Below are 23867 nucleotides of genomic sequence, written 5' to 3' on the forward strand. Positions count from 1 at the left end.
CGAGGAAGGAACTCGAAGTTTGTCCGAGAGAATAAATTTTTCTTCAAGGAACATACTTTCTCCATTATCTCTCGTTGTGTCTACAACTTTATTTTACATCATACGTATAACGTTACAACCATTTTTTTTTTTCTTTCAACTATTGAACATACAGTTTCCTATGAGCCTATGGCAACGCCTTATTTCTGTTACATCGATCATTCGCAAGAGTACATCCATCGATTACGTGGTTAAAGACATTGAAACGCATGATCTGCATTTCATCACCTATCAGGATTAATGACGTGACGTGAGGTGAGGATTAACGAATGGAATTTTTCAAAAGCCAAATTGGACGTCGAGAGGATCACAAAATTCATAACTCAAATTCAAACTGTCTCGAGTATAGCCGAAAATTACGTGTGACGGCATTAAGGTTTCACCCGGTATATCAAATTCACAGAGTGAATTAATGAAAAAGTTAATTCTCATTAGTAAGCATATCCTAACGTTACCATAAATCAGTTCTCAAATTAAAAAGAAAAAGAGAAAACAACTTTGCTTTATATTAAAGTAAATTATCTGGCTGTAACACCCTAAAAGAAAATGACTGCTGAATGGTATTATGATGAACACTTGAGCCTTCCACGTTTCATTCTCTCAAAGTTCAATCAGCCAGATTTCAAAGTGCTAATCGAGAGCCACGCGAGAAGTTCTCAAGTACTTTATAAGTAACCTACTCTATTGGAACACAACTTCATTTGGTGAATAGTCTCAGTTTGCTAAATCTATACTTTTACCTTTAATTCATTGGTTAAAGTAGCATTTTCGGGACAGGATGCCATACAAATGTTCAGGGTGGGAATGGGGAGAGGGGCGGAGGGCAAAAGGAAAGGTGAGGTGGTAAGACGAAGAGGGAGGGGGAGGCAATCCTTTGGGATAAATCAGCAAGGGACCATATTTTTCCTCTCGTATCACTAAGAATCGTCTTAGACGACCAATTAATTTATCACTAAGCTAACAATAAACATCGGTGACATTCTAGATTTACCTTGAGATATTATACAATCATATTAATCGCTACGAGTACCGATTGAAAATCGAATGTCTTGTACAATAATAATATCGAGATTTATCGTATTATATTACACAGATTTTCTATAAATAAGACATCTTTTTTTTCTTTATTGTTAACGCAGTGACTATCATTAAGTATAAAATTACCGGCATTGTAAAAAATATTATACACGAACTAAATAACATAGGCATCCTTTTTTTTTCAAGTGCATGGATATGTCCACGATTCTAGCTTATCAATCAATTAAACTACATGCGATTTGTCGCATCGGAAGGAGTAAAAATGTTAAAATTAATTATTCTGTTATCTCGCAGAAATCTAAAATTTTCGTAATAAATAAATGGCGACGAAGCTATACATTACGTGTAACATACACATTCCACTTAAGCGCTACTACTGTCTCGATATAAATGTTATATACTTTGCCACATCGCTAAAAGAACTTTCTCCATTTTCTTTTCGATATTTCTTTTTTTCACGGGTGACAGTCCACAGGTAACAAGCACAGGCTTACGTCTTTCGAGTGTTGCTATCGTCGTTCGGAGACTTCAGAGAGATCATACACTTTCCCTTGGTACCTAACGCCACATTATTAGTCATTTAATTTGTACATTTATACGAATTGACAGCACCAGGAATGGAAGTTATTTTTTTTATCGTTTGATGTACACCTTTAAGATAGCGGAATGTGGTTCAATCGAAGCGCTAATGATATAATGTGACGTTTGAAATGCGCAACGGTGTACATTGATCATGCTAGCATGCAGCGTTAAGTGGGAACGAAACAGGTTATTCGTATGGATGAGTTGTCACGTGGATGAAGCTGGAAGCGAGGAAATTTCACACAAAAAAATCTCGAAATTGGCTATACAAGAGCGATTCCCGCTCGAAGTTGATGTAAAACTTTCCCTGCGTGTCCAATTTTTTGAATTTCATCGGTGATTCCGTGCAAAGATGTAATACGTTTTGAATAGGAAACGGCAATGATATTCTCGGGTTGCCGTGTGAGCCACGTAGACTGTCGTTTTCGAGATTTATTCTGTAGATTTTCTAAGAAATAATTTTCAACTTTGGCGCCGCAGGGGAGGTTATTTTTTTGATAATTGAGTAGTCTAGTCCGTATGAAAACTCACACATGCCAATAGCCTGTTTCATTCGCCTTTTATGCTTTTTAGAGTAAAATTAATTCTTGTGATTTCATGACGTACACAGTAGTAGCGTATATAATGTAATACTTTTAAAAAAAAAGGTGAAATTCTCTGCCGTTGCATTCAAAAATACTTATACGGCTAGGAATGTCATTATCGACTTCTACACATATTACGTTTATAACTAGGCACATCTTCTGCTTTCCATTCCTAACTGGGAATAGTTCTTTTAAAATTCGAAAATCTAAGCAACAACAGTCGTGTTATTATCAGTTGATTAATTTATGAATAGCTGATCCTCGTAAATAAATATCAAATGATTTCGAAATCGTAGTTTATTGTGGAACAGCTTGGAAAATCATAGATTTATCAACTAATAATAATTAATAGCTCGTCTCAAATTAGTACAACAAAGTTATCTATCACAATCGATGCGTCTCTTTCATGTGAAGCCTTGAAGCAGATCAAATGTCAATAGATACATAAATTAAGTTAAATCTCATACTACGAGACTGAATAATGAAGTGGTAAAGAAAAAAACTTGTATATAGGAATGTATCAACGCGAAGATATAATAAAATTAAATATTAAGTAATTTTTGCAATCAATTGTAAGGAAATGTTCGAGTATCTCATAATATTTTGACTTCTCAGCTCCAACAAAGCATACGCATTCTATACATATAAGTTTCAGCCATCCGATACAGGCTTCTGTGCTTTCCATTCATATACAATAAAACATTTCACGATTCAAGTCACATACACGGTTTTGTACATGGTCTTATATAAATACCAGAAAAACAGTATCGTGATAATTATTCTGTCATTATTGTATACTAGTTTGCTTCATTTTACTTTAGCTACTACATTATAATAATTACCCACAGAAAATCCGGAGCGAATGGATAAAACAAAATTATTGAAGCAAGGAAGTGGCACCTGTCGAAAGAGTACACATCCTTTCGAAGAATCAGCTTAGGCCTCTGTTGGTTATTTAAGAACAAACGTGTTATTGTTAATTTGTCAGTTTCAATAGTACGTTTCTTACATACTGTGTCTAAGGCTATAGACAAAAGTGCACGAGTGCTACTTTTTTATGTACAACAAGAAGAAAAGTAACTTGTAGTGAAAGAATACGGAGAATGTTAGAATCCCAACGACATATTTAATAACAGCTACTTAAGTTAATGCTTTTAAACAAATAAATGGCAGTCATAAGATCAATGAAATTAAATGGGGGATAACGATATTTGAATTTTAGATACACTGTTATTGTACACTCTCAAATTCATTATTAGTCAAATGTCTTAAATATTAGCTGTAAGATGCCAATAAGATTTAAGCATTTGACTTAATAGCTGATACATGTATATAAACTTATATACATAATTTGTTTGTTCAGCATTTAATGCGAAACAAGTTGAACAATCAAGGACGCACGAAAATTGGGGCGTCCTAACCTCTGTCTATTTTAAAACAAGAACGTAAATAAGAAAGCGCATCATCCATTGTTTTCAATCAGCACATCCTACAAGTGCGTGACAAATAGAAACTACAAACCTGTCTGCCTCTGCCGATTAAGTTCCGCCAGGATAAAGTCTCGGAGCTTAGCATACGCCTTGTCCAAATTATCGTTCTCGATTACAAGATGAAAGTTTCCCGGTTGCTCTCCTGTAAATCAATGCAGAATTTTTAACTTTTAATAAACTCTTGTGCCATAGATATTAAATAATATGAGCAATGTACAATTAAAATACCATATTCTAATTCGGTCTTGACAACAGACAATCTGCGCTGCAGAGATTCGTCTGTTTCTGTCATACGCCCTCGTAATCGTCTTTCCAATTCAATAATAGATGGAGGTTTTATAAAAACATAAAGAGGATCAAGCGCACTGTTCTTTATTTGTTTCACACCCTGCGTGTCAATATCCATGACACAAATTTTTCCGGTACGCCTTACATCTTCAACTGCTCGTTTGCTGTAAAGATTGACTCTTTTGTACTTTTTACAACGTTGAAATCTGCTTATGAAATAATTTAGATTAACTAACGACTTTACCTGGTTCCATACATGTTGTTGCCGAAGGTCGCACTTTCAATAAATTCACCTTGATCGATCTGCTTCTGCATATCTTCCTTGTTAGTGAAATAGTAATGCTTGCCATTTTCTTCTCCAGAACGTGGGGGTCTTGTAGTGTGCGAAACGGAAAACCCAAAGGTATCAGGGAATTCCTCGAAAAGTCGCTTTATCAGCGTACTTTTGCCACTTCCGGAAGGACCGCATAACACCAGAGGACGCGGACCTTTTTGAACCATGCTAGATATGCCTGCAAAATGGAATACATTTCCGTTTTAAATTATACTTACTAGTAGTCAACATTATAAACATTATCTCAATTATAATATCACGTTTGACTTGGAATGACGAACTTAGATATCAAGACAATGTACATACTCATACCTTTTCTTAACAGTTTAAAACCCACTGAGAACATCGCACTCTAGGGAACGTTCAAACATTAGTGTAACATATTCCAACTGAATTCAGGTATAAGTTATAGGAGAAATTTAAGAACTTGTTTCAACAACATGTTGACACTGACAGAATTGCACAGTCTGTAGAATCTTCTGACAGTTAATGTGACAATGGCTAGACAACAAATTATATAGGTTGAGATCAAATATATACCATTGTTTTATGAGTCATTGTGCAATTATCATCATAAGCTAAAGCAGAACTATTAACTACACGATCAGAAAGCACATCTGATGAAGCAATAAAGGCAGTTGGTATAATTACACTGTTTATGCTAGGACTAGGCCAAGTATACTGACATTCAGATATAATGTATAGTCATTTTAAAGTTTAATGTATGAACTGTAGTACCAATCATAAAAAACTATGAATAATGATACCTTAAAATCATATAATAATAACAACATAGAATATTTATTTATACATAATCCAACTGTTACTTGGATTCCAATAAACATAGTCCAATGATACGTTTTAAACTTTCAGCTCACAAATAAAAAGATTATTGCTTTCAGGGATTTGCAAGTAGTTAAGTTTGAACACTTATGTAGGTTACTATGTGATTTATAAATAGCTCAATGAAGTATATGCGTCATTGCTATATTTGCAAAGAAACAATTAGTGTTATATATAACAGAAATGATTTGACCTCACCAAAATGATAAATGGAATCAAAAATAGCCATAACAATAAAACCCCAAACAATAAAAATTATAAACAGTTAAAATAGTTTAAAAAATCAAAAATTCCATGACAAACATAATATTGCAAAAGTAGTTTAAGATTAACAATACCTAGATATAGATTTAATAATAAATGTCAACACGAAAGTGAAAACCCAAAAGTAGTGATAAAATAACAATGATTGTTGGACAAATAATTATCGATATAAATAAGTATTATAAAAATCAGTGTTAATGGAACCCATTTAAAGGAAATGTGAAAAAAATAGTAATATAAAATGCAGATATCAATGCTGCCATAGCAAGATGCGATGAACGTCGTAAAATGATGAACTTAAGTTCATATTCGGATTCCAGAAAATTAACAATGCAATGGAATGAATAAATTACTAGATAAAACTCACATGCCAATAATGAGAGCAGCGTGATACTTAAAAAGTATATTGTATAGACAAGAAGTAATAATTCAAGAAAACCGTCGCGTGCCAATGTGCTATTTTATAGGCTGGCCGCGAAAGTGAGACCAATGTCTCGAAAATATTGATTTTCCGACGCAAAACGTGTCGTAAAAGGAGCAACCGACAAGCACGAAAGAAAGAAGTTTTCACAGCGGCATAATTACTGACAAAGCGGTATTTACCATAACACTTGAAAAGTCATATTTTACTAAACAGCACCACACGCTCGCTTAGCAATGAGTCATAACCTTGAATCATATTCCAGTCCATGACAAAGAATCCATACTTTGCCATTATTAATCGCCTTTACGTGATTTTGAATTTTATCCGGCACGCGATTATTTCCGAGCACATTGGCATAGGAGAACGGAGTTTTTAACTTTTATACGTTGTTTCATGATTGTAATACATATTTAAATGCCTTACCTTCGAAGTCTCCTTGTGCTCGTAAAAAGCCGCACGTCGGCAATTCTCGTTACGAACTTTTTGCAAGAAAAACTCCTGAAACGTGCGGCTCGCGACTAGTAATGAAAAAAGGGGCAATAGATCCTAAACGCTAGTCCATCTGGCACGTTTGTGCGTGACGTTCGTGCGCATGTCTCCATCACCTGTCCTCATGGTCTCCTGTTTAAAACATTAATAAGGCACGTACACATTTTCTTTCCCTTGAGTCCTATTTTTCTTATAATTTACTACGTTTTATGTAGCCTGCTTGATTGATGACTAATTTGTACATACAAAATTTCTTAATATTGTAATAAGAAAATTTAATGCACAGTAGAAGTTTTTACAGAATTAAATCGTGGTTTCCAATAAAAATAAAACCGTTAACACTGTTGACATGGAATTTGTGGGTGTGTTCCGTAACACACTGTAAGCACTTACAGCATGGCGCTGATAAAGTATGCTGTGAAAGTGTTCCGAAATGATGTGACGTAGTATGAAGCACTGGTAGCACAGTAAAACGTAACGGTATAGTAAGTACATGAATCATGGTAGAAAAATTACAGTTACGAGGTGTCGGTCATTAAATGGCTTGGCATACTATTATATATTTTAAAAAATAATAGCAGAAGATAATTTTATATTCAATATTCGTCTGTGCGTCGATTAACGCTATTTCTACCAAGGATGCCGCCATTAGTATGAATCTGCCTCACCTCTGGGGCTGTAGTAACCGCAGCATGGAACTTAGGTTCGTACGAGGCACAAAAAATTCAATTAATAATTTCGCGCTACTAAAACTAGTATGCTGTAACGAATTTCGGAACACATTTTACAGTACTGCCAATGCTTACAGTGTGTTACGGAACACACCCTGTATGTTGGGTTGAAAGATAATAGTATTTTATACAACAAATTTATATAGATTTATTGACCGTAAGATTTACGAAAGTTTCATTTTTATAAGTGCTTTAGGAATCATATGAACTAAATGACATTTACAGGAAGAATTTTAAATCGCCTAAAAGAGACTTAAAATAATTATGACTAAATGTTACTGGTGTATCAACTAAATCTATTTGCACGAATAGAATTTAAATAGAGCGAACAATTGTAATAGAACGTTATTAGGTAATTTGTTTTTTATATATCAGTGCATCCAGTGACTGGACTCATGCCGATATAACATATGATACAAGGTAAGAATTTTTCTATCTGAAGAGAAATAACTAAATATCCGGTGCTTCAATATCGCAATCAATGCTTACACCAGATAAAATATACAGCATAGAATGCGATTAAGTAAAAAGTCTTTAAACGTCCAATTTCATGTCAAAATATAATCAAATAAAATCGAACTCATAATAAACACAGACTGTTTGGTATTGGACGAATTATAACAGATTTATCTTAGTAGCAGTTAGTCTTTTCGTATGTATATATAAATTTGAAATTACCGTACGATGAACTCGCAAGGTCATTCTTTAATCTGGAATAAAATATAGATTAATTTGATTAAAGATCTATGTATCGCGCCTATCTATTTTTCCGTTCAATATGGCCACACATACATCCAACATACTCGCGCTAAAGAAGCACAAAGTACAAATAAAAATAATTATCACATTACGTTTTACCGTCACTGACGTGCGGCCATTCACACGTTTTGTACGTGACAGATTTTACAATAACAGTAATAATGGCAATGATTATCATAGTCGAGTACCCAATACTCTCACTGTTTTCGGCACTCATTAATTGTACGCAATCTCTTTTTTTTCATTACTCGATTCTTCTCAGTTCCATCATCTTTCAATGTTGCTCGTATACAGCATATTCACTAAAGATAGAAAAACTCCACTCAGACTTCAGTGGATCCAGTAGGCTTAGCCTGCGTTCTTCGACGTGCAAGTTCTGACATAACAACAGGACCAACGTGAGGCGAACGCGGACTGCTTGACATTGCTTTGTATGTCGCCGCTACTGCACTCTGAAATCAATCAGACAGATTTATGATACTGTCATTCCTATGAATATTAATTTATAATACCTTGAAACTATGTGGATCTCTGGTAATATCTGGTAAGATTTTATAAGGAAGACGATGCCGATTGGCAATCCATGGATACTTCAAAATCGAAGCTGCGGTAGGCCGTCGAGTAGGATCAACGTGTAACATTCTTCTAACGAGTTCCTTAGCTTCATTTGATATCTGACACCAAACTCCACTTTCCACGTCTACGCGTCCAGGACCAATACGATCTAAAATATCGCTTGCACTGTCTCCAGGACTATTTGGAAATGGAGTATACCTGCGATAAGTCATATTCTGTTATTACTTGTTACGTATACCTAAAATTAGTATAATGAATCAATTCATATGTTTTATTAGTTGCCTGTTGATTACCCAGAGAGCATGATGTATAGCAAAACACCAAGCGACCAAATATCGCAAGCGGCGTCATATCCTTGACGCTTTAATACTTCAGGGGCTACGAAGTTTGCCGTGTAGCAAGGCGTCATTAAAAGGCCATTTTCAGCACGAAGCTGTTTTGCGAATCCAAGATCGCATATGCATAATGTAGTCGGATCACCTCCTGCTTTTGCGTATAAAATATTTGAAGGCTTCAGGTCCCGATGAACCACCTGTTATATAGAAACGTTCTTATAATGAGTTAGACCTTCGGGTTGTCATGGGAAAGTCAATAAAATGAATGGCACTCGCCCCATTTTCATGGAGATAATGAACTACACTGGTGATTGTATGAGTAACTTCTGCGGCCTCTCTTTCCGTAAAATTGCGCCGTTGTAGTAGACGGTCGAGTAACTCCCCACCGCGTAAAAGTTCTAGAACTAAATAGGCCCGCCTATCATCCTCGTGAACTGCACGCAGAGAAACAATATGTGGATGTCGACCATATCGTAAGAGGATCTCTATTTCCTCGGAAGGATCACGTTTTAATTTTTCAATGACCTAGAGAAGAAATTAATTGTACATATATGTTTGAATATGGAGCTGACCTTGAAATTGGTGTTATCGGCATTACCTTGATCGCGTACTCCATTTTTGTACCTTTGTGTACTGCTAAGTAAACGGTGCTATAACTTCCTTTACCAATTTCCTGTTTAAATTCGTACTCGTCGGTCACAGAAGTAGGATTGACGTAAGCTGGAAAGGTGTTACTAATACTTTCACATGTTTTAAATTCAGTCTGTCCTTTGGTATGTTCTTCTAGAAGGCAAGGCGCGACAAAACTAAATCCACGAAACAGTTCATGGGCATTTGCACTTGGTGGTATTCCAGGTGAATCTATAAATTATATAGATAAAACTCTCGCCAATTCTTCAAAATGGAAAATTAATTGATCTTCACGAAAGTCGATACCTTTAGGTGTTTTGCAGGTAAACTCACTGTCAAAATAAAACGCATCATCCTCTCGACTCACAGCAGGTTTAAATGGGGGCCTTATTTCTTTTCTGTAAAGTGCATCCCAGTCAATGGATGCAAAGAATACGTGACTTTTTATTTCCTCAACTCCACCTATAATATAAAAATTTTGATATACTGTAGAGGCGAGTACTTATTGCTAAGATTTTAGATTTTTACCTGAACCAAGTCTGTTGGCTGGATTTCTTTTGAAGAGCACTCGCAATAGTGCCTGCGCTTCAGGAGAAATGTTATGTGGCATGCCCAGTTTTGCTTTCAGTATCTGTGTCATGGTTTCTTTGCGATTCGTGCCTTGGAACGGAAGAGCCCCGGTCAGCATCTCAAACTATTAAGTTACTAGTTTACTAAAAAAATAATAGTTTAACGAATTTTCTGTATGATTGCTATGTCTGTTTACCATTAGAACACCAAAACTCCACCAATCGGCCGTAAATGAATGCCCTTTTCTATTGACGACTTCGGGAGCCATATATTCAACAGTTCCACAAAAGGAATATGTTTTTGTATCATCTAATGGCTGTTTGCTTAATCCGAAATCGGTCAGCGATATATGACCATCAGTATCCAATAGTATGCTAACATTAAAAAATTCAGTTTAGCGTTAATAATATTACCATGCTATTATGATCAATATACATTAGGATACAAACTTTTCAGGTTTAAGGTCACGGTAAATAATGCCAAGTTTGTGTATGTGATCTAGGGCTAAAGCTAATTCCGCTAAATAGAATTTAACATCATCTTCAGTGAACATCACCTGTGAAAAAAATCATTTAAAGTGTTAATATATTTTTATACAATTGATTCCATTGCAATTAGCTGACCTCTTTTGATAAACGTGAAAAGAGATCTCCACCGCGAAGAAAATCGAGGATCAGATACAATTTGCCTTCCGTTTGAAAAGCATAGTGTAAGCGGACGATAAACGGATGTTCAACATCCACTAAAATATTTCGTTCCATTTTTGTTCTCACTCTATCACGAACTAAAAATAAAAACATAAAGATATAAATGCTGCTGCAATGAAGAATTATAGTACATAATATGATTAAATTATTTTGATTATACCTTTGAGAGTAGCCTTTTTAAGCACCTTCATGGCATAAAGAGTACCACTATCTTTACCTACTACCTTCCGTACCAAAAAAACCTAAATAAATATAAATACAAAGTAACATTACTCCACTCAAGAAATATATTCGATACATCCAACTGATTGTGTTTATGTTAATTCACCTTTCCAAAGGAGCCCTGACCAAGAACTTTAAGGAGTTCAAAATGATTAGGCTCAGCCTTCTCATGTCCATCTCGAACGACTTCCCGTACTTCAATTTCATGCGACTCTGAACAGCCATTGGATCGTGGTTCAATCATGCTGCCCTTCATAACCATGGATTCTTCCTGATTTTCTGCTGGTAGGATTTCTGTGCTCTGATGCAACAGTACATTAAATAATGTTAACAATCATCTAGGTGCATCATACAAAATTAATTTCAATAATAATGCAGAATGGAGCACATGAGATAAAATAACTAAACTGAACGTGAAATCACGTTGAAAAATATCCGTCCCTGAAAAGCAATGCTCATCGCCATTTAGTAGATGCCGAGAAGGCCAAAAGTTTGAAAGCAAAATCTGTTACCTTTTCGGTTACATGTTGCTGATTCCAAGGTACTGTCAAAGTCGCCAACGGCATTATATTGGATGTCGTGCTTATTTTGAATAATATAATTGTTCGCAACCGATATTTTCTAAGGTACTAGCTGCGATCACCAACATTTAGCAAGTTTCAAAAATACCTGTGATCAATTTCAAGCGTCTGGCTTTATCACTATGATTAACGTTAATACAAGCACAGAAAACACAAGTTCGCGGTCAGCGCACGTATCGACCACAGATAACAGAATTACCGTGAAAAAACTCAAACCGGAACCACAATACTACGTGTAGTCCACGGCATGGTACAGATAAACGAGGCATAACCACTAACCATAGTATTTTGGTCCAGATAGCGCAGGATCCAACGACGCCATATTCAAAGCGACGTATCACTTTCAGGGGACTTATTTACGTTTTGGCTCGTAAAGAGATGGCACCTCAATGTGGCACCGATGTCACAGCGTGACTTCATACATACGAAAAGTCAGCCAATTAGAAGAGAGAGGGTCCAGTGACGTCACTATCCACATGCGTAGAACCTCTACTAACTATACCTTGTCTATTTTCACCTTGAACTACAGTACGTACATTACCTCGACACGTTTTTCCTTGCATTTACAAAATGATAATAATAACCACTGCAGAACCATTATTATTTTGAGATATTAAAAATTCAACCGCAGCACCAGTAATATGTTAAATACTATAATGTATGATACAGTTTAATTTTTTTTGTAATGACGAGTTTTTCTTATCAGCTACAATTGCATGACGAGATTACTGTGCGACGAGATAATATTTATACGACGTATTACTTCATTACGATTTTGACAATAAATTTTTCTGATTAGTTTCTTATCAACTTGCAAATATACATGTTCTATTTTAAATTTATTCATTGTAACATTTGCGATGCGGATTTAGTATCACAAGATATAATTTAACATTCGTCACACATTAAGAAAATTGATATTTGCATTATATATACTCGAGACCTCATTCAATTTTAATATGAGCTTTTAATGCTTTTAATTGAAAAAGGCATATTACCCTCATTTTAATTTTGCCCTCGTCGGGCAATAACGTTGTGCACTCATTTATTGCAAGGATTGACAACTGTAGCTTGATGAAAACTAGCATTAATACTGCGGCCGCTGTGACTTGTGAATGAACATAAGGTTCTGTCACTTTGGAATACTAATTCCATTTACTGGTAAATCGTTATGATGTGTACGCTAATGTTATAGATTAATTAAAGTCATTTACACAGTGCGGAAAGTGTCATCATAAAGCGGAGAGTGATAACGTGTACTTTATATATTGAAAGGATATTTGTACAAAAATAATATATTTTCATAAATGAAATGAGTATAACTCACATATAACCTAAAGTAACTCCAATAATGTTCAAACCATTCTACTTTTGGATTCATGTATTTATTTATCCTGCCATATAGTGATTTTGTTAACAGAAGTTGTAAAGTGATTGACGGTTCAGAAGAGACATTTGGTTTCCACAGAATAAGTTTACATAGTAGTAATCGTTATAAATATTTGCTTTACCAAAAATTTAAAAATGCCATGCTGGTACTATGAAAAAAAGGAATTACGGAATACACCATCAATCCAAGATGGTATTGATTACGATACAGAATGCAGATATAGAAAGGAAGGAGCACGTTTTATTATTGACACTGGTACTAAAATGGATCTTGGATATAATACTATGGCAACTGGTGTTGTTTATTTTCATCGGTTCTACATGTTCCACTCTTTCAAGAACTTTCCTCGTTATGTAAGAACTTTGTTTATTACTGTTACTTCGATTGTTGTGAAACAATAAGTAATAGCATAGGTCACATATTTAATTTTAGGTAACAGCATGTTGCTGTTTATTCTTGGCAGGAAAGGTGGAGGAGACTCCTAAAAAATGTAAAGATATAATAAAGACTGCCAAAACATTATTGACAGAACAAAAGTTTATGACGTTTGGTGAAGATCCCAAGGTATGTTACTCCAATGTTAGAATTATAGAGGAACCAATGTAGCCCCATTGTCATTTTCTGTATTTAGGACTCTCTGCTGCTCTAGTGTTAATTGTGATGAATTCAATTCAATATAAATATCTCAAATAATTTAAACATTTTCAGGAAGAAGTAATGACATTAGAAAGAATTTTATTGCAAACTATAAAATTTGACTTACAAGTTGAACATCCTTACAGTTACTTGTTGAAGTATGCAAAATGTCTAAAAGGTAACAACAGTTATGCATATGTAATATAAAAACATACAATATGGGATGATGATTATAACAAATTTTTAAAAATATTTTAGGTGATAAGAACAAATTACAAAAGATGGTGCAAATGGCGTGGACTTTTGTAAATGACAGGTAACACTCAAAATCAAACTATACCAATTATTGTATACTAAAAAAGAAAAATTTTAATTTGACAGTTTATGCACAACATTATCTCTACAATGGGAACCTGAAATAATTGCAGTAGCACTGATGTATTTAGCAGGCAAGTTAAGCAAATTTGAGGTAGTAGATTGGAATGGGAGACAACAGAAGCACTTGCGCTGGTGGGATATGTTTGTAGAAGATGTAACAATGGATCTTTTAGAAGGTTAGTAATACAAACTGTTTCTTTATTGAAATATGACTTTCTCTATACAATTTGATACATTATTTCTTTTCAGATATATGCCATCAAGTATTAGATCTTTATTCACAGGCAAATAGTACCAAGGCTCCAGATTCTCCACCTTTGGTACCATCTAACGAATCTACGAGAGACCGTATAATAATACCACCACCAATAGATTGTGCAAGCACAACTCCAAATGGTAAGTATTATCATTGAAATACTTTGAATAACATGAACTTTTATTCAACAAATTACTTTTTACTTTCAGTAACCCCTGGAAAAGTACCAAAAGCTGATGTTACTGCTGTACCAGCAAATGGCTGTCCTCCACCAGATATCGCGGATGGTACAAAACCATTAGAATTACCTACACATTTCCCACCATATCCAACGAACTTTCCTCCAGGAAGTGCGAGTTATTCCGCTGTTTTCCCACCAACAAACATCTCGGTACCTCCACCTCCGGTTAATGCAATGAATCACATTGTATCTGCCATGCATCATCTCGGTTCGTCGGGTTCAATTCGACCAACACCACCTGCACCTGCACATGGGCAACCACCTTTTCAACCCTACACATATCCCGCAAGTGCAACATATTTCCAAACTGGTAATCCTGCACCTCCAGCGAGTACGCAACGTACGTATTATCCCCCGCAACCATGAATTCCTTGATTTATTTCTTAGCTATTGCTATTATTAAAATTAGTATTGAAAATATTGTTATCATTATCTGCACGACCTTTATTTTTTTTTATTAATGGCAGGTAAAAAATTGAAGACTGCGATATACATGTAAAGGTTTCCTTTATTAAACAAACTTTCACCAATAAATGTGATCGGAGACTCTGTACAGTGTATTACTTCATTGAGTACGTTCACAAGTGGTTGTGCACTTCTGGAGTCAAGTGTAAAGTTATCTGTGTATAAGACATATAAAACTGCGGGTATTTCCATAATCTCTGCATAGGACATAACTGTAAAAGAAGGCATAAAATGAGATCAGGGATTTCCTTTGTTTTCAGGAGGTTCCTATGGATGGTTGTAATGTAGATGCTTTTAATTATATTAAACTTTTGTATACTTGACAAAAGAAATTCAAAACACAATAATCAAACAGTTTTTGTGTACAGTGATCCTAAATTGTAGGAATTAGATATTTCTATTGTAAATACATATGCAACAACTGCCTGAATTAAATGTGAAATTACAAATTGTAACTACAATATTGACCATTAATGTTCAGATATACATACATCTAATGAATAGTAAATCAATAAGATATTAGATAAGTTGTGAATGATACCTACTATTTTCACTTTGCCTATAGTATAATTTATTTATAATAAAACGTATTTTATACTATATGGTGTACTAACCTCCTGCCACAACACCTGTTATTATGTTTGGCTGTTCAAGACATTCTGTATTTTTTAATTTTAGTGAATCATCTGCATTTTTCGTAGCCAGTATTCTAAGAAATGTACCATCAGAAACAGAAGAACTTTTGTACTGCAACACGTGATTTGTAGTTATTGTGATTATTTTTTCAGCCTTTGATAAAAGGTCATTTACCTAAAAGGATAGATTTATTAGTAACTACTATACTCTGCAGTATTATAATAATATTCTAATAAATTCATCCACAACGTACTGCTTCAACAAATTCACTGGCATGTTTCATTTCTATATCGGTGCTTATGTTGCATATGAAAAGATCCTTGACTTTGTATATCACTGAGGGTTTTTGATGATCCCCATGATTTATAATGCCAATTTTGCTAGACTTTTGAGTTACACAGTTCTTCATAAAAGCTACAGAAACATTCATAATTATACACTGAATGAAAAAAAAATATGTGAAAAATTAGAAAATCATTCGTACCAGTCGCTTTGTCACCTTCTACCATTAGAAGCATTTTCATCTTACTTGGTACATCTTTAAACCACTGTATAGAAAAACTTCTATAATAAAATATTTTTAATTCGTTAGCAATTTTGATATATAACAAAACCAGAAGGCAAAATACATAATGTAAGAGAAGTACATAAGAGGTTATAGCATGGAAATAAAGAGTTACATTTTATTTTCAGAACTGGGAACTTCCTCCTCATCTTCATCGATCCAAAAAGCTCGAGAACTGGGATGTATAACTTCTCCAAAGTAACTTGCCATCTTATGCTAATAATCTTGATTGTACACTTATAAAAAAATGTTAATGTTTATGATCAATGCGCTTGTCATCACCTGAACCACCGAGAAGTAAGGTTATAATAACTTTACCGAAGATTTCAGTATTGGGGATAGACTAGTCTTATGAGACTGTGGAACTTTGTACCCGATAGAAAAACGGCACACACACACATGTTATACATTAGATTTCAGGCTCAGAACACACGAGGGCTGACTCTCAGCCCCCTCAGTGCATTTAACTGGTTAACACCAGAGTCAAGGAAAGGGCCTTTATGGAATAGGGCAAAGAGACAATGTTTTATATAATTTAGTCATACTTATTCTTTCAAGTTAATGTCTTTAGTATGAATTCAATTTGAATTGCACATGTGTAAGAAATTGAAAATTTATACAAAAATATTAGTACACTGGCTCTCTTTACTTGGCAAGGTGTTCTCAATTTCTAATCAAAGTTCGCTCTCTGAAGAATAATCAGTACACTTTATCACTATTAACTACTTTATTTATTAATCCATTTATCTAATAATAATTATGTCTCGATATCATGGAAAAGTATAAAATCTCTTAGTAAATTTCCTTATGCATCTGTATGTGAAATGTGTTTATCAACAATTATTCTACCTTAAATTCACTTTCAGTTTCACGTACTTATATTAATATCGTTTGACGATACTCAGATATACATATCCTCGTTCGTCCTACCACTAACTGTCAATGCACATTGCTTTCATTATGCAACATGTGATATTGTAAAACTAGAGAGAGCATTGTGTGTCTTTTATATATATAAAAAAATACTTTTATATTCTATAAACGTAATTCAGAGTACCTAATCTCGGCAATGACGTACTCAGAAGACTCGTTTTAAGATCATAAACCTAACGCGTGAGCAATATTCATCCCAGGCGGTGCCATAACGCCTTTTACAACGCGCATTGTCTCTTATCGCGCGGTACATTAATGTCAATGTACAACAAATAGCTGGGTAATACGCGAGGAAATGGCTCGTCAAACACATTGAAGCCATAGACCATTGCATTATCACATCACCCAAATAATTTGGATGTCTCACAAATCCCCAAAGACCAGACATTATCAACTTCTTACCACGTGGTGTTGGGATGGTTTCCAAGTCTGCAGAGTAAACAGGAATGTTTTTACAAACATCACATATAATATTAGAATGGAAGACTTAGTACATTGTACTTACGAGAAAGTGCCGGGGAGAGAGGATTCTTCCTGAATCCATTTTTCTGTGAATTACTCAACCTATATAATATGTAGCCAATCAGGAAACACAAAACAGGCACAGCTAGCAGATACTCCAGCTGCTCAATTCTGAAGGTAGAACGAAAATATTATTATTTATCAAACGTAGGTGTTATTACGTATTTCGTACAGTTCAGAAATTAATTTACTTGTGATGGAGCAAATATCTTGTACTCAGTGTGGATAAGAATGGGTATAGTAGGTGTCCGACACAAAGCATATAGCCAGTTCCTTCATATAGAAATTCAAAGGATGTGAGCAGAGAAGATTCAAATAAAAGGGTGTCCAAGCTATAAAATATCTGTAAAGATGCTGCTAGCAGTAGTGCTACATTCATTTTGCTCCAACTTGAGCTTCCGGACTCTTCTATTGATTTGACAATCATAATAGAATTTATAATGAGCTGTAGAGTAAATAGTTACGGTATTAATAAACAGTGAAGAAAGTTATTTCTATGAAAATAAAAAAAATATAGAATAATGATTACCGCTCCAATTACACCAGTACGACATAGAATCATCTTAAAATCCAACGGTCCAAATCTTGGATTTATTTCTCTACCTTGCCAGAAATCATATATGACATTATCAGTTGATGCATACATGTTAAGAACAGCAACAGATGCTCTACCGCCCTTAATATAAAGCACCAATGCCAAAAAAGCTCCAAGAATCCATCCACTGATTGATAATTGCAATGAGTTTTGCAAGATAAATTCGCTGATTCCATAATCATTATACTCGCTGATACCGAGTAATGAAAGTGACAGTATAGCAGCAATTATGCCTGAAGCAAAAGCAGGAGTTTCAATGAGATGATTAGCATTAAATTTATGAGTTACACGCGTTGAGTGTTACCATTTATGTGATACTGTAATATGCCAATTTTGCTGTGTTGACCGTCTACCAATTTACCAATCGGCAAAGATGAGACAAATGACACGAAAAACAGAAAGCCGGAGTACAGTAAGAAAGCTGGGACATTTAGATATGATTTCCAGTTTGTAGGTACTTGAGAGTATTGCGTGAAACTACAGCGTCCGTACTGGCAAGCAATTTGCGGCAGTATAACACTGGCAGGTAAGGCAAATATACAGCATAATGCTCCGATCCAACCACCCCATTCTTGGGGTTTGCTAACAAGATCCATTTCTTTTTTTGGCTTTTCAACAACGTCTGGTGTATCTGAGAATGTATCCTCTTCGTAATGCAAGATTTTGGCTATGTCCTAAAAATTTTTAATTACAAAGATATAGACATCGCTTGATTCAATTGAATATTATATTTCAAGTATTACATACTTGGTCTCTTTGTACTGAAAATCCTCTTTCCTTAGGTATGTATTCATATAATTGACTCTTCTTTTCTACAGGAAGCGAGGCAGCTCGGTCAATTTTTTTGGTTAAAACAATCAATTTATGATTGTATTCCAAGTTAATAGCACTTGACATTGTACGTATCGATCTACGCGTCACTGGTCCTGTTTCTCTCAATCGTGTTTGAAGAGATATTAACTCAGTAGGACTGTCTTCATCGATATCTCTCTTTTTTGCAATATCTTTTTCAATCCCATCGTTTGAATAAGCTGCATATAAATGTAATGTACATAACTTGAGATATAACAACCACTCATTTTAAGTATACATTTAAAATTATCATGTACCAGAAGATGTTTCTGTTTGAGCAGCTGATATCTTTGAGAGTCTTGTACTACGAAGAGGTAATCTTCTTGCACGTGTGTTAGGAGATCTGGCTGGAGACCTCCTACTGGGAGATTTTCTGCTAGGAGAGTTTCTTGATGGACTTTTTCTAGTTACTTTTCCACGTGATCTGGTTGTACTTCTAGAAGTTCTTTCTGCCTGTAGTCAATAATAAAGCATTATACATATATGACATTATAATCAGATATATTTTTAAATCAAAGTTCAACTCTTCTTTAATTATTATTAGAGGTTTACTTCAATTAACCAATACACCAAACATACCTTAATATCACTTTCATGAACAAGAAATTGTTCGCCTCCAGGAAATTTTATTTTATACTTGTCTCCTTTCACATTAAGAACTTTACCCCTCAAGTACTCCAGCGTATTAGGTGGCTTTGCGAGTACAGCATCACCCTCAGAAAACCTCATTTTACTTTTTATAAATTAAAAATTTCAACGTTCCTGAAATCTGTGGCAGCATACAATAGGAACTCTTAATCTATAAATAAAACTCCTTATTTAAACAGTAATTAGAACGAATTTCTATTAATAGAGAAGCAGAGGTACTTTACATAACAGTTTTCTAAAAGAATATGTGTTGGCTATACCAAATTATTGAACTAACTGCAATTCTATGGTGTAAACGCTTCAAATCATAGCATACAATAGACTCCAAATTGTTCGTTTTACGAAAAGATAAATTGCAAACTCTAAACTTGTGGCAATTACTACAAAAATTTTTCTACCAAAAAGGCGGATGAAATTTCAATGAAAATATAAACTGCTCAACTTATGATGCAACTCACTCAATACTTACTCTAATAAAGTACAAAATAGTATTGTATTCGCAGAATTTATAAAACTCTTTCAAGAAACGCAGCTTCCGCAAAACATGAGGTTATAATTAACACTATTTTTGTATCAAATCGGACAGACGCCACAACTCATTTTGTGTTCAAAAAACCATTGATTGGAGACCACGCGAAAGAGCGTCATTGACGCACTTAGTAGTGTGTTCGTAAAGCAATAATGTACTCATTTCTAACGGGACATTATTTTAATCTCATGCAACAGTGCAAATATTGTATTCACTCTATAAGAATAATAAATTCAAATCCTATCTTTCTCAAACTATCTTCTGGCAAAAGAAAGTCATTTGAGTTTTGGCTTCACTCAACAGCATTTCATAATCTGTTTGAAAAGTCAATATCCACCAACTGATCTATTTAAAAGCGAAAAAAACAGCAGATAAACGCTAGAAGTTGAAGTTGTGTCGTGAAAAATTGACAGGAAATGTTTCTCACTGCAATTCGCATCAATAGTTTGAAAAAATATATGAAATGTTGATAATTTCAGTAAAAAATCGTACAACTTCAATAATTGCAGTGAAATGGACGACGCTGAGCGCTCGGATGAATTATTTGAAAAAAGCGAAGAAGAATTCTTGGTGTGCAAACAAGAGTATATTACTATTGCTAAAATGACAAAACGATGTAACGTAAATCTTCTTAAAAAACAATTTATTTCAGGATAAACTAAGTACGGTCTTAAATTCCGCCGGGAACAATCTTCACAAATTTGTTGAGGAACAACCGAATAATTATTTAAATTCAGATTTAGATCGATGCTTGCAAAGTGTTGAAGTGGCAACACGAAAATTACATACAAACGTGCATTTACTAGTAGATCCTGTAATGTCGACAAAAACGAGTACGTATCTTACCGACCGTTGTCCGTCTCTTTACTGAGCGTACAATTACACTGTTGTCAGTACACAATTTTCTCATACACCCTAAATGCCAAATTTGACTGATTCCATGATCATAGAATTTACACTATCTTTCTGATAATCTTAAAACATACAAAGCGCCGTTTTAATTTTCCAGAAGAGACCATAAAAATGACTGAACTGCAATCCCGTTACGACGATCTCTATTCTAAATGGCAAAGTCAACAGAGACAACTGGAAAGTACACAGGCAGAAATATTTCGGCTGAAAAATCAAGTAGAACACTTAGAAAGCACTATTTTCACAATGCTGATAAGCCAACTTCCTACCACAGTTTGCATTCTATAATTAGCACGATTAACGCTCGTTATTTCTCTTTGTATAGATAATGCACCAGAGTACATTTTGCACAAGTTTAGGAGCTGTTTTGTGCAACTTGCTATGGCGAGCCTCGTATTTTACACAAAACGTACACGTCTGGCTATCCGGGGTAAATTTATCAACCAATCAATCTGTATAACGTTAACTATCCAGTTTCAGATGTTTCTCAAACTTTCCAGTTTCAATATTATCCATTCGCTCGTAAAGTTAAATCAACTGTAACACATAGTTCGAGTAAAATTATTACTTTTCAGTTTCAGAATAAAGTTGGTGAATTCTTGTGTATAGTAAACGGCTCGTTCGTTTCTTTCATCAATACCTATGGAGACGGTCTACCGTCAATGAATAGCGACGAATTTCAATTCATAATGGGTCTCCTTGGTATTGTAACAAACATGTCGTCGACTCCTGAAGGAAGAGAATTTTTAATCACAAACACAAATGGCAAGGACCTCGTGCAGAAACTTGTTATACGGATATCAGGGATACCTTTGCCCTCAGGGAATTCATTAAAGAGGTAAATTATTAACTAGTTGATAATAACCTAAGTTTCTTTACCAACAAGTCACTCGAGTTAATTACCAGAGACTTCATTCTGGGCTAGTATATTCGCAAAATAATGATTCTCGTTAGCAATATCACTGCTTGCGTAAGCCACACGTGCCGTGTTATCATTCTTATGTGCGATGTGTATAAGACAGTTATTGCACAGTGGATGTAACTTCGCGAGGAATAATTTGTAATATGTCACTCATATTATTTTTTATTAACAACAACATAGTATTAAACATATCTGCACTTATTTCTTTCTCCAGCTGGTACAGTCATTCTTGAGAAATCATATCTTTATTGTTCGATTTTTTTTTCTTTGCAAAGATAAATATTTATAATGTCCGGATGCGTTACACAAGCTCGGCTAAGTTCATTCGCCAGAAAAGACTCGTTGGAAAAGATGCTACAAACATCTTTACGTCGTTAAGTAAAATTATTTTGTAATTGATAATTAATGTAAAATTGTAATATTACATGCAGTATAATGTCTAGTGTATTATAAACTTATGATCACTCGTAAGAAAAATTCATAATTTCAGACTGATGCTGATGATCCTGTACAACGTGAGTGTCAATCAAACTGGTTTGCAATACTTGTTGGAATTGCGAGTCGGTGAAATTTTGGGAAAATGCTTCGAGGATTCAGTCCCTATGGAATTGCAAGTGCGCGCTCTGTGGTTCCTGCAATCCATTACGTATGACCTTAATGACGCTACGGCCCTGAAGGATATACTGAAGGCTGTGCCGATGATAAAAATTGAGAAGATGACAGAAAACGAGCAGGATCCAATGGCACCTATAGCCAAAGAGATATTAGAGAACTTGGAGAAGGCCAAAGCAACGTTAAACTTCGATGTCAGAAATAGCACAAATATTAATTAAAGGAGAAGAGAAAAGTAAAGTCCGACGTCTGTCATTACGTTAAAGTAATTCCTGTGTCGTTAATGATAACTGATCTTGAAAAATTGATGACACTGAAAGAGTTCGTTAATTCGTCCCTAAAGGTTGTCATAAAGTTCAGCAGAGTCACATGAGTTTTCATTAGGACCTGGCTTGATCTTTTAGTATTTCTGTGTTAAAGAATTTCAAGGTACATTCATGAAAATGATGGTTTGAACTTTTTACAAGGCAATCTAATCATTGTTATCCTGGACGATCAAATTTTTCAATTTACTTTGTTACATGTCTATGTAATTGTGAAAGACGTATCGATACAGATTGAAGCGAAGATAAAAGTCAAGTTAGACACGTAAGGTTGCTCGACACCGAAAGTGAGGCATCCCGTGTCTCATCCTTACGATTCTCGACCGTCAAGTATAGATTAAGTCTTTGTAAGACATAAAGAAATCTGTGAATCTCTTGGACGTGCGACACGTTCGAGACTGGTCCTAGGATGTTGATTATCGATCGAAGCGTAACGGGTGCGCGACGGTAGGAGAAAATCGCGCCTGCCTGGTAGTCCGGAGCGGGGCGTCGCGACGTCCGGCGTCGAGCAATCGAAAACCTCGGCAGGACGGCAGGAAGGAATAGAAGGCGACGGTCGGCGTCGGTTTATTGATCCCGGGGCGCCGCGGCGCAACCCACCCGCGGGATCAGCTGCGAATTTTCCACATTTCTCTACGATAATAACTCAAATCGTTCACATCGTTTCGGGAATCAGTGCTAAAGGAGACCGGAAAGAAAATTTGACAAAGTTAACGCGTCGCGGCGCTACCTTTAAGGCGTGGGATCCCAGCAGGAATACGAACGTGAAACGAAATCTCGCCGCTGTCACTGACATTTATCCTGTACGACACGCGAGCCAGATCAGCCTAAAAGTCAAACCCTGAGGATGGAATAATTCCGCCGGATAAAATATCGAAGTCTGGAAGTCAAGAAATTGAAGAGTGAATAAAAACCAGGACATTCGAGAAACTGGACTGTCAAAAAATCTGACATCCCGGGGCACGG

General features: G+C 35.2%; 5 protein-coding genes across 15 annotated transcripts; 2 read left to right on the forward strand and 3 right to left on the reverse strand.

Moving 5' to 3' along the window:
* Positions 1-60: 60 nt before the first annotated feature.
* On the reverse strand, positions 61-6468 carry LOC107275176 (guanylate kinase). 7 transcript variants are annotated; one of them, XM_025079763.1, is made up of 6 exons: positions 6310-6468; positions 4668-4707; positions 4266-4533; positions 3962-4185; positions 3765-3875; positions 61-1635 (listed from the first exon to the last, which is right to left on the reverse strand). In XM_025079763.1, the coding sequence occupies exons 2-6, from the start codon at positions 4699-4701 to the stop codon at positions 1568-1570; spliced, it is 705 nt and encodes a 234-aa protein (XP_024935531.1). In that variant the 5' UTR covers positions 4702-4707; positions 6310-6468; the 3' UTR covers positions 61-1567. The 7 variants fall into 7 exon arrangements, with proteins under 7 accessions (XP_024935531.1, XP_024935535.1, XP_015610519.1 ...); XM_025079767.1 differs by lacking the exon at positions 6310-6468 and adding an exon at positions 5830-6026; XM_015755033.2 differs by lacking the exon at positions 6310-6468 and adding an exon at positions 5123-5164.
* Positions 6469-7240: 772 nt separating this feature from the next.
* Positions 7241-11749, reverse strand: LOC107275113 (ribosomal protein S6 kinase 2 beta). The gene is made up of 13 exons (XM_015754917.2): positions 11418-11749; positions 11012-11206; positions 10844-10925; positions 10600-10760; positions 10426-10532; positions 10173-10350; positions 9935-10100; positions 9713-9868; positions 9375-9637; positions 9053-9301; positions 8735-8973; positions 8378-8639; positions 7241-8317 (listed from the first exon to the last, which is right to left on the reverse strand). Exons 1-13 carry the CDS (start codon positions 11469-11471, stop codon positions 8189-8191), a joined length of 2241 nt encoding a protein of 746 aa, XP_015610403.1. The 5' UTR covers positions 11472-11749; the 3' UTR covers positions 7241-8188.
* A 544-nt stretch (positions 11750-12293) lies between these two features.
* On the forward strand, positions 12294-16315 carry LOC107275150 (cyclin-K). Of its 3 annotated transcripts, none has more exons than XM_025079724.1 (8): positions 12294-13229; positions 13309-13440; positions 13585-13690; positions 13771-13828; positions 13894-14066; positions 14140-14286; positions 14356-14727; positions 16182-16315. In XM_025079724.1, the coding sequence occupies exons 1-8, from the start codon at positions 13011-13013 to the stop codon at positions 16253-16255; spliced, it is 1281 nt and encodes a 426-aa protein (XP_024935492.1). In that variant the 5' UTR covers positions 12294-13010; the 3' UTR covers positions 16256-16315. The 3 variants fall into 3 exon arrangements, with proteins under 3 accessions (XP_024935492.1, XP_015610477.1, XP_015610486.1); XM_015754991.2 differs by lacking the exon at positions 16182-16315 and adding an exon at positions 14855-15374 and having other exon boundaries at positions 13011-13229; XM_015755000.2 differs by lacking the exon at positions 16182-16315 and having other exon boundaries at positions 13011-13229; positions 14356-14940.
* Positions 16316-16687: 372 nt separating this feature from the next.
* Positions 16688-20220, reverse strand: LOC107275143 (delta(14)-sterol reductase). Of its 2 annotated transcripts, none has more exons than XM_015754983.2 (9): positions 20073-20220; positions 19535-19754; positions 19213-19408; positions 18851-19134; positions 18408-18777; positions 18038-18336; positions 17700-17953; positions 17492-17619; positions 16688-17415 (listed from the first exon to the last, which is right to left on the reverse strand). In XM_015754983.2, the coding sequence occupies exons 2-9, from the start codon at positions 19682-19684 to the stop codon at positions 17132-17134; spliced, it is 1965 nt and encodes a 654-aa protein (XP_015610469.1). In that variant the 5' UTR covers positions 19685-19754; positions 20073-20220; the 3' UTR covers positions 16688-17131. The 2 variants fall into 2 exon arrangements, with proteins under 2 accessions (XP_015610469.1, XP_024947861.1); XM_025092093.1 differs by having other exon boundaries at positions 19535-19717; positions 20073-20207.
* Positions 20221-20304: 84 nt separating this feature from the next.
* On the forward strand, positions 20305-23312 carry LOC107275169 (heat shock factor 2-binding protein). Of its 2 annotated transcripts, XM_025079743.1 has the most exons (7): positions 20305-20702; positions 20785-20794; positions 20870-20965; positions 21142-21260; positions 21370-21474; positions 21620-21882; positions 22457-23312. In XM_025079743.1, the coding sequence occupies exons 1-7, from the start codon at positions 20646-20648 to the stop codon at positions 22797-22799; spliced, it is 993 nt and encodes a 330-aa protein (XP_024935511.1). In that variant the 5' UTR covers positions 20305-20645; the 3' UTR covers positions 22800-23312. The 2 variants fall into 2 exon arrangements, with proteins under 2 accessions (XP_024935511.1, XP_015610508.1); XM_015755022.2 differs by having other exon boundaries at positions 20785-20965.
* Positions 23313-23867: the final 555 nt, after the last annotated feature.

Source organism: Cephus cinctus, unplaced genomic scaffold, assembly GCF_000341935.2.
Source record: "Cephus cinctus unplaced genomic scaffold, Ccin1 Ccin1_scaffold0013, whole genome shotgun sequence".
In the NCBI taxonomy this organism is placed as follows: domain Eukaryota; kingdom Metazoa; phylum Arthropoda; class Insecta; order Hymenoptera; family Cephidae; genus Cephus; species Cephus cinctus.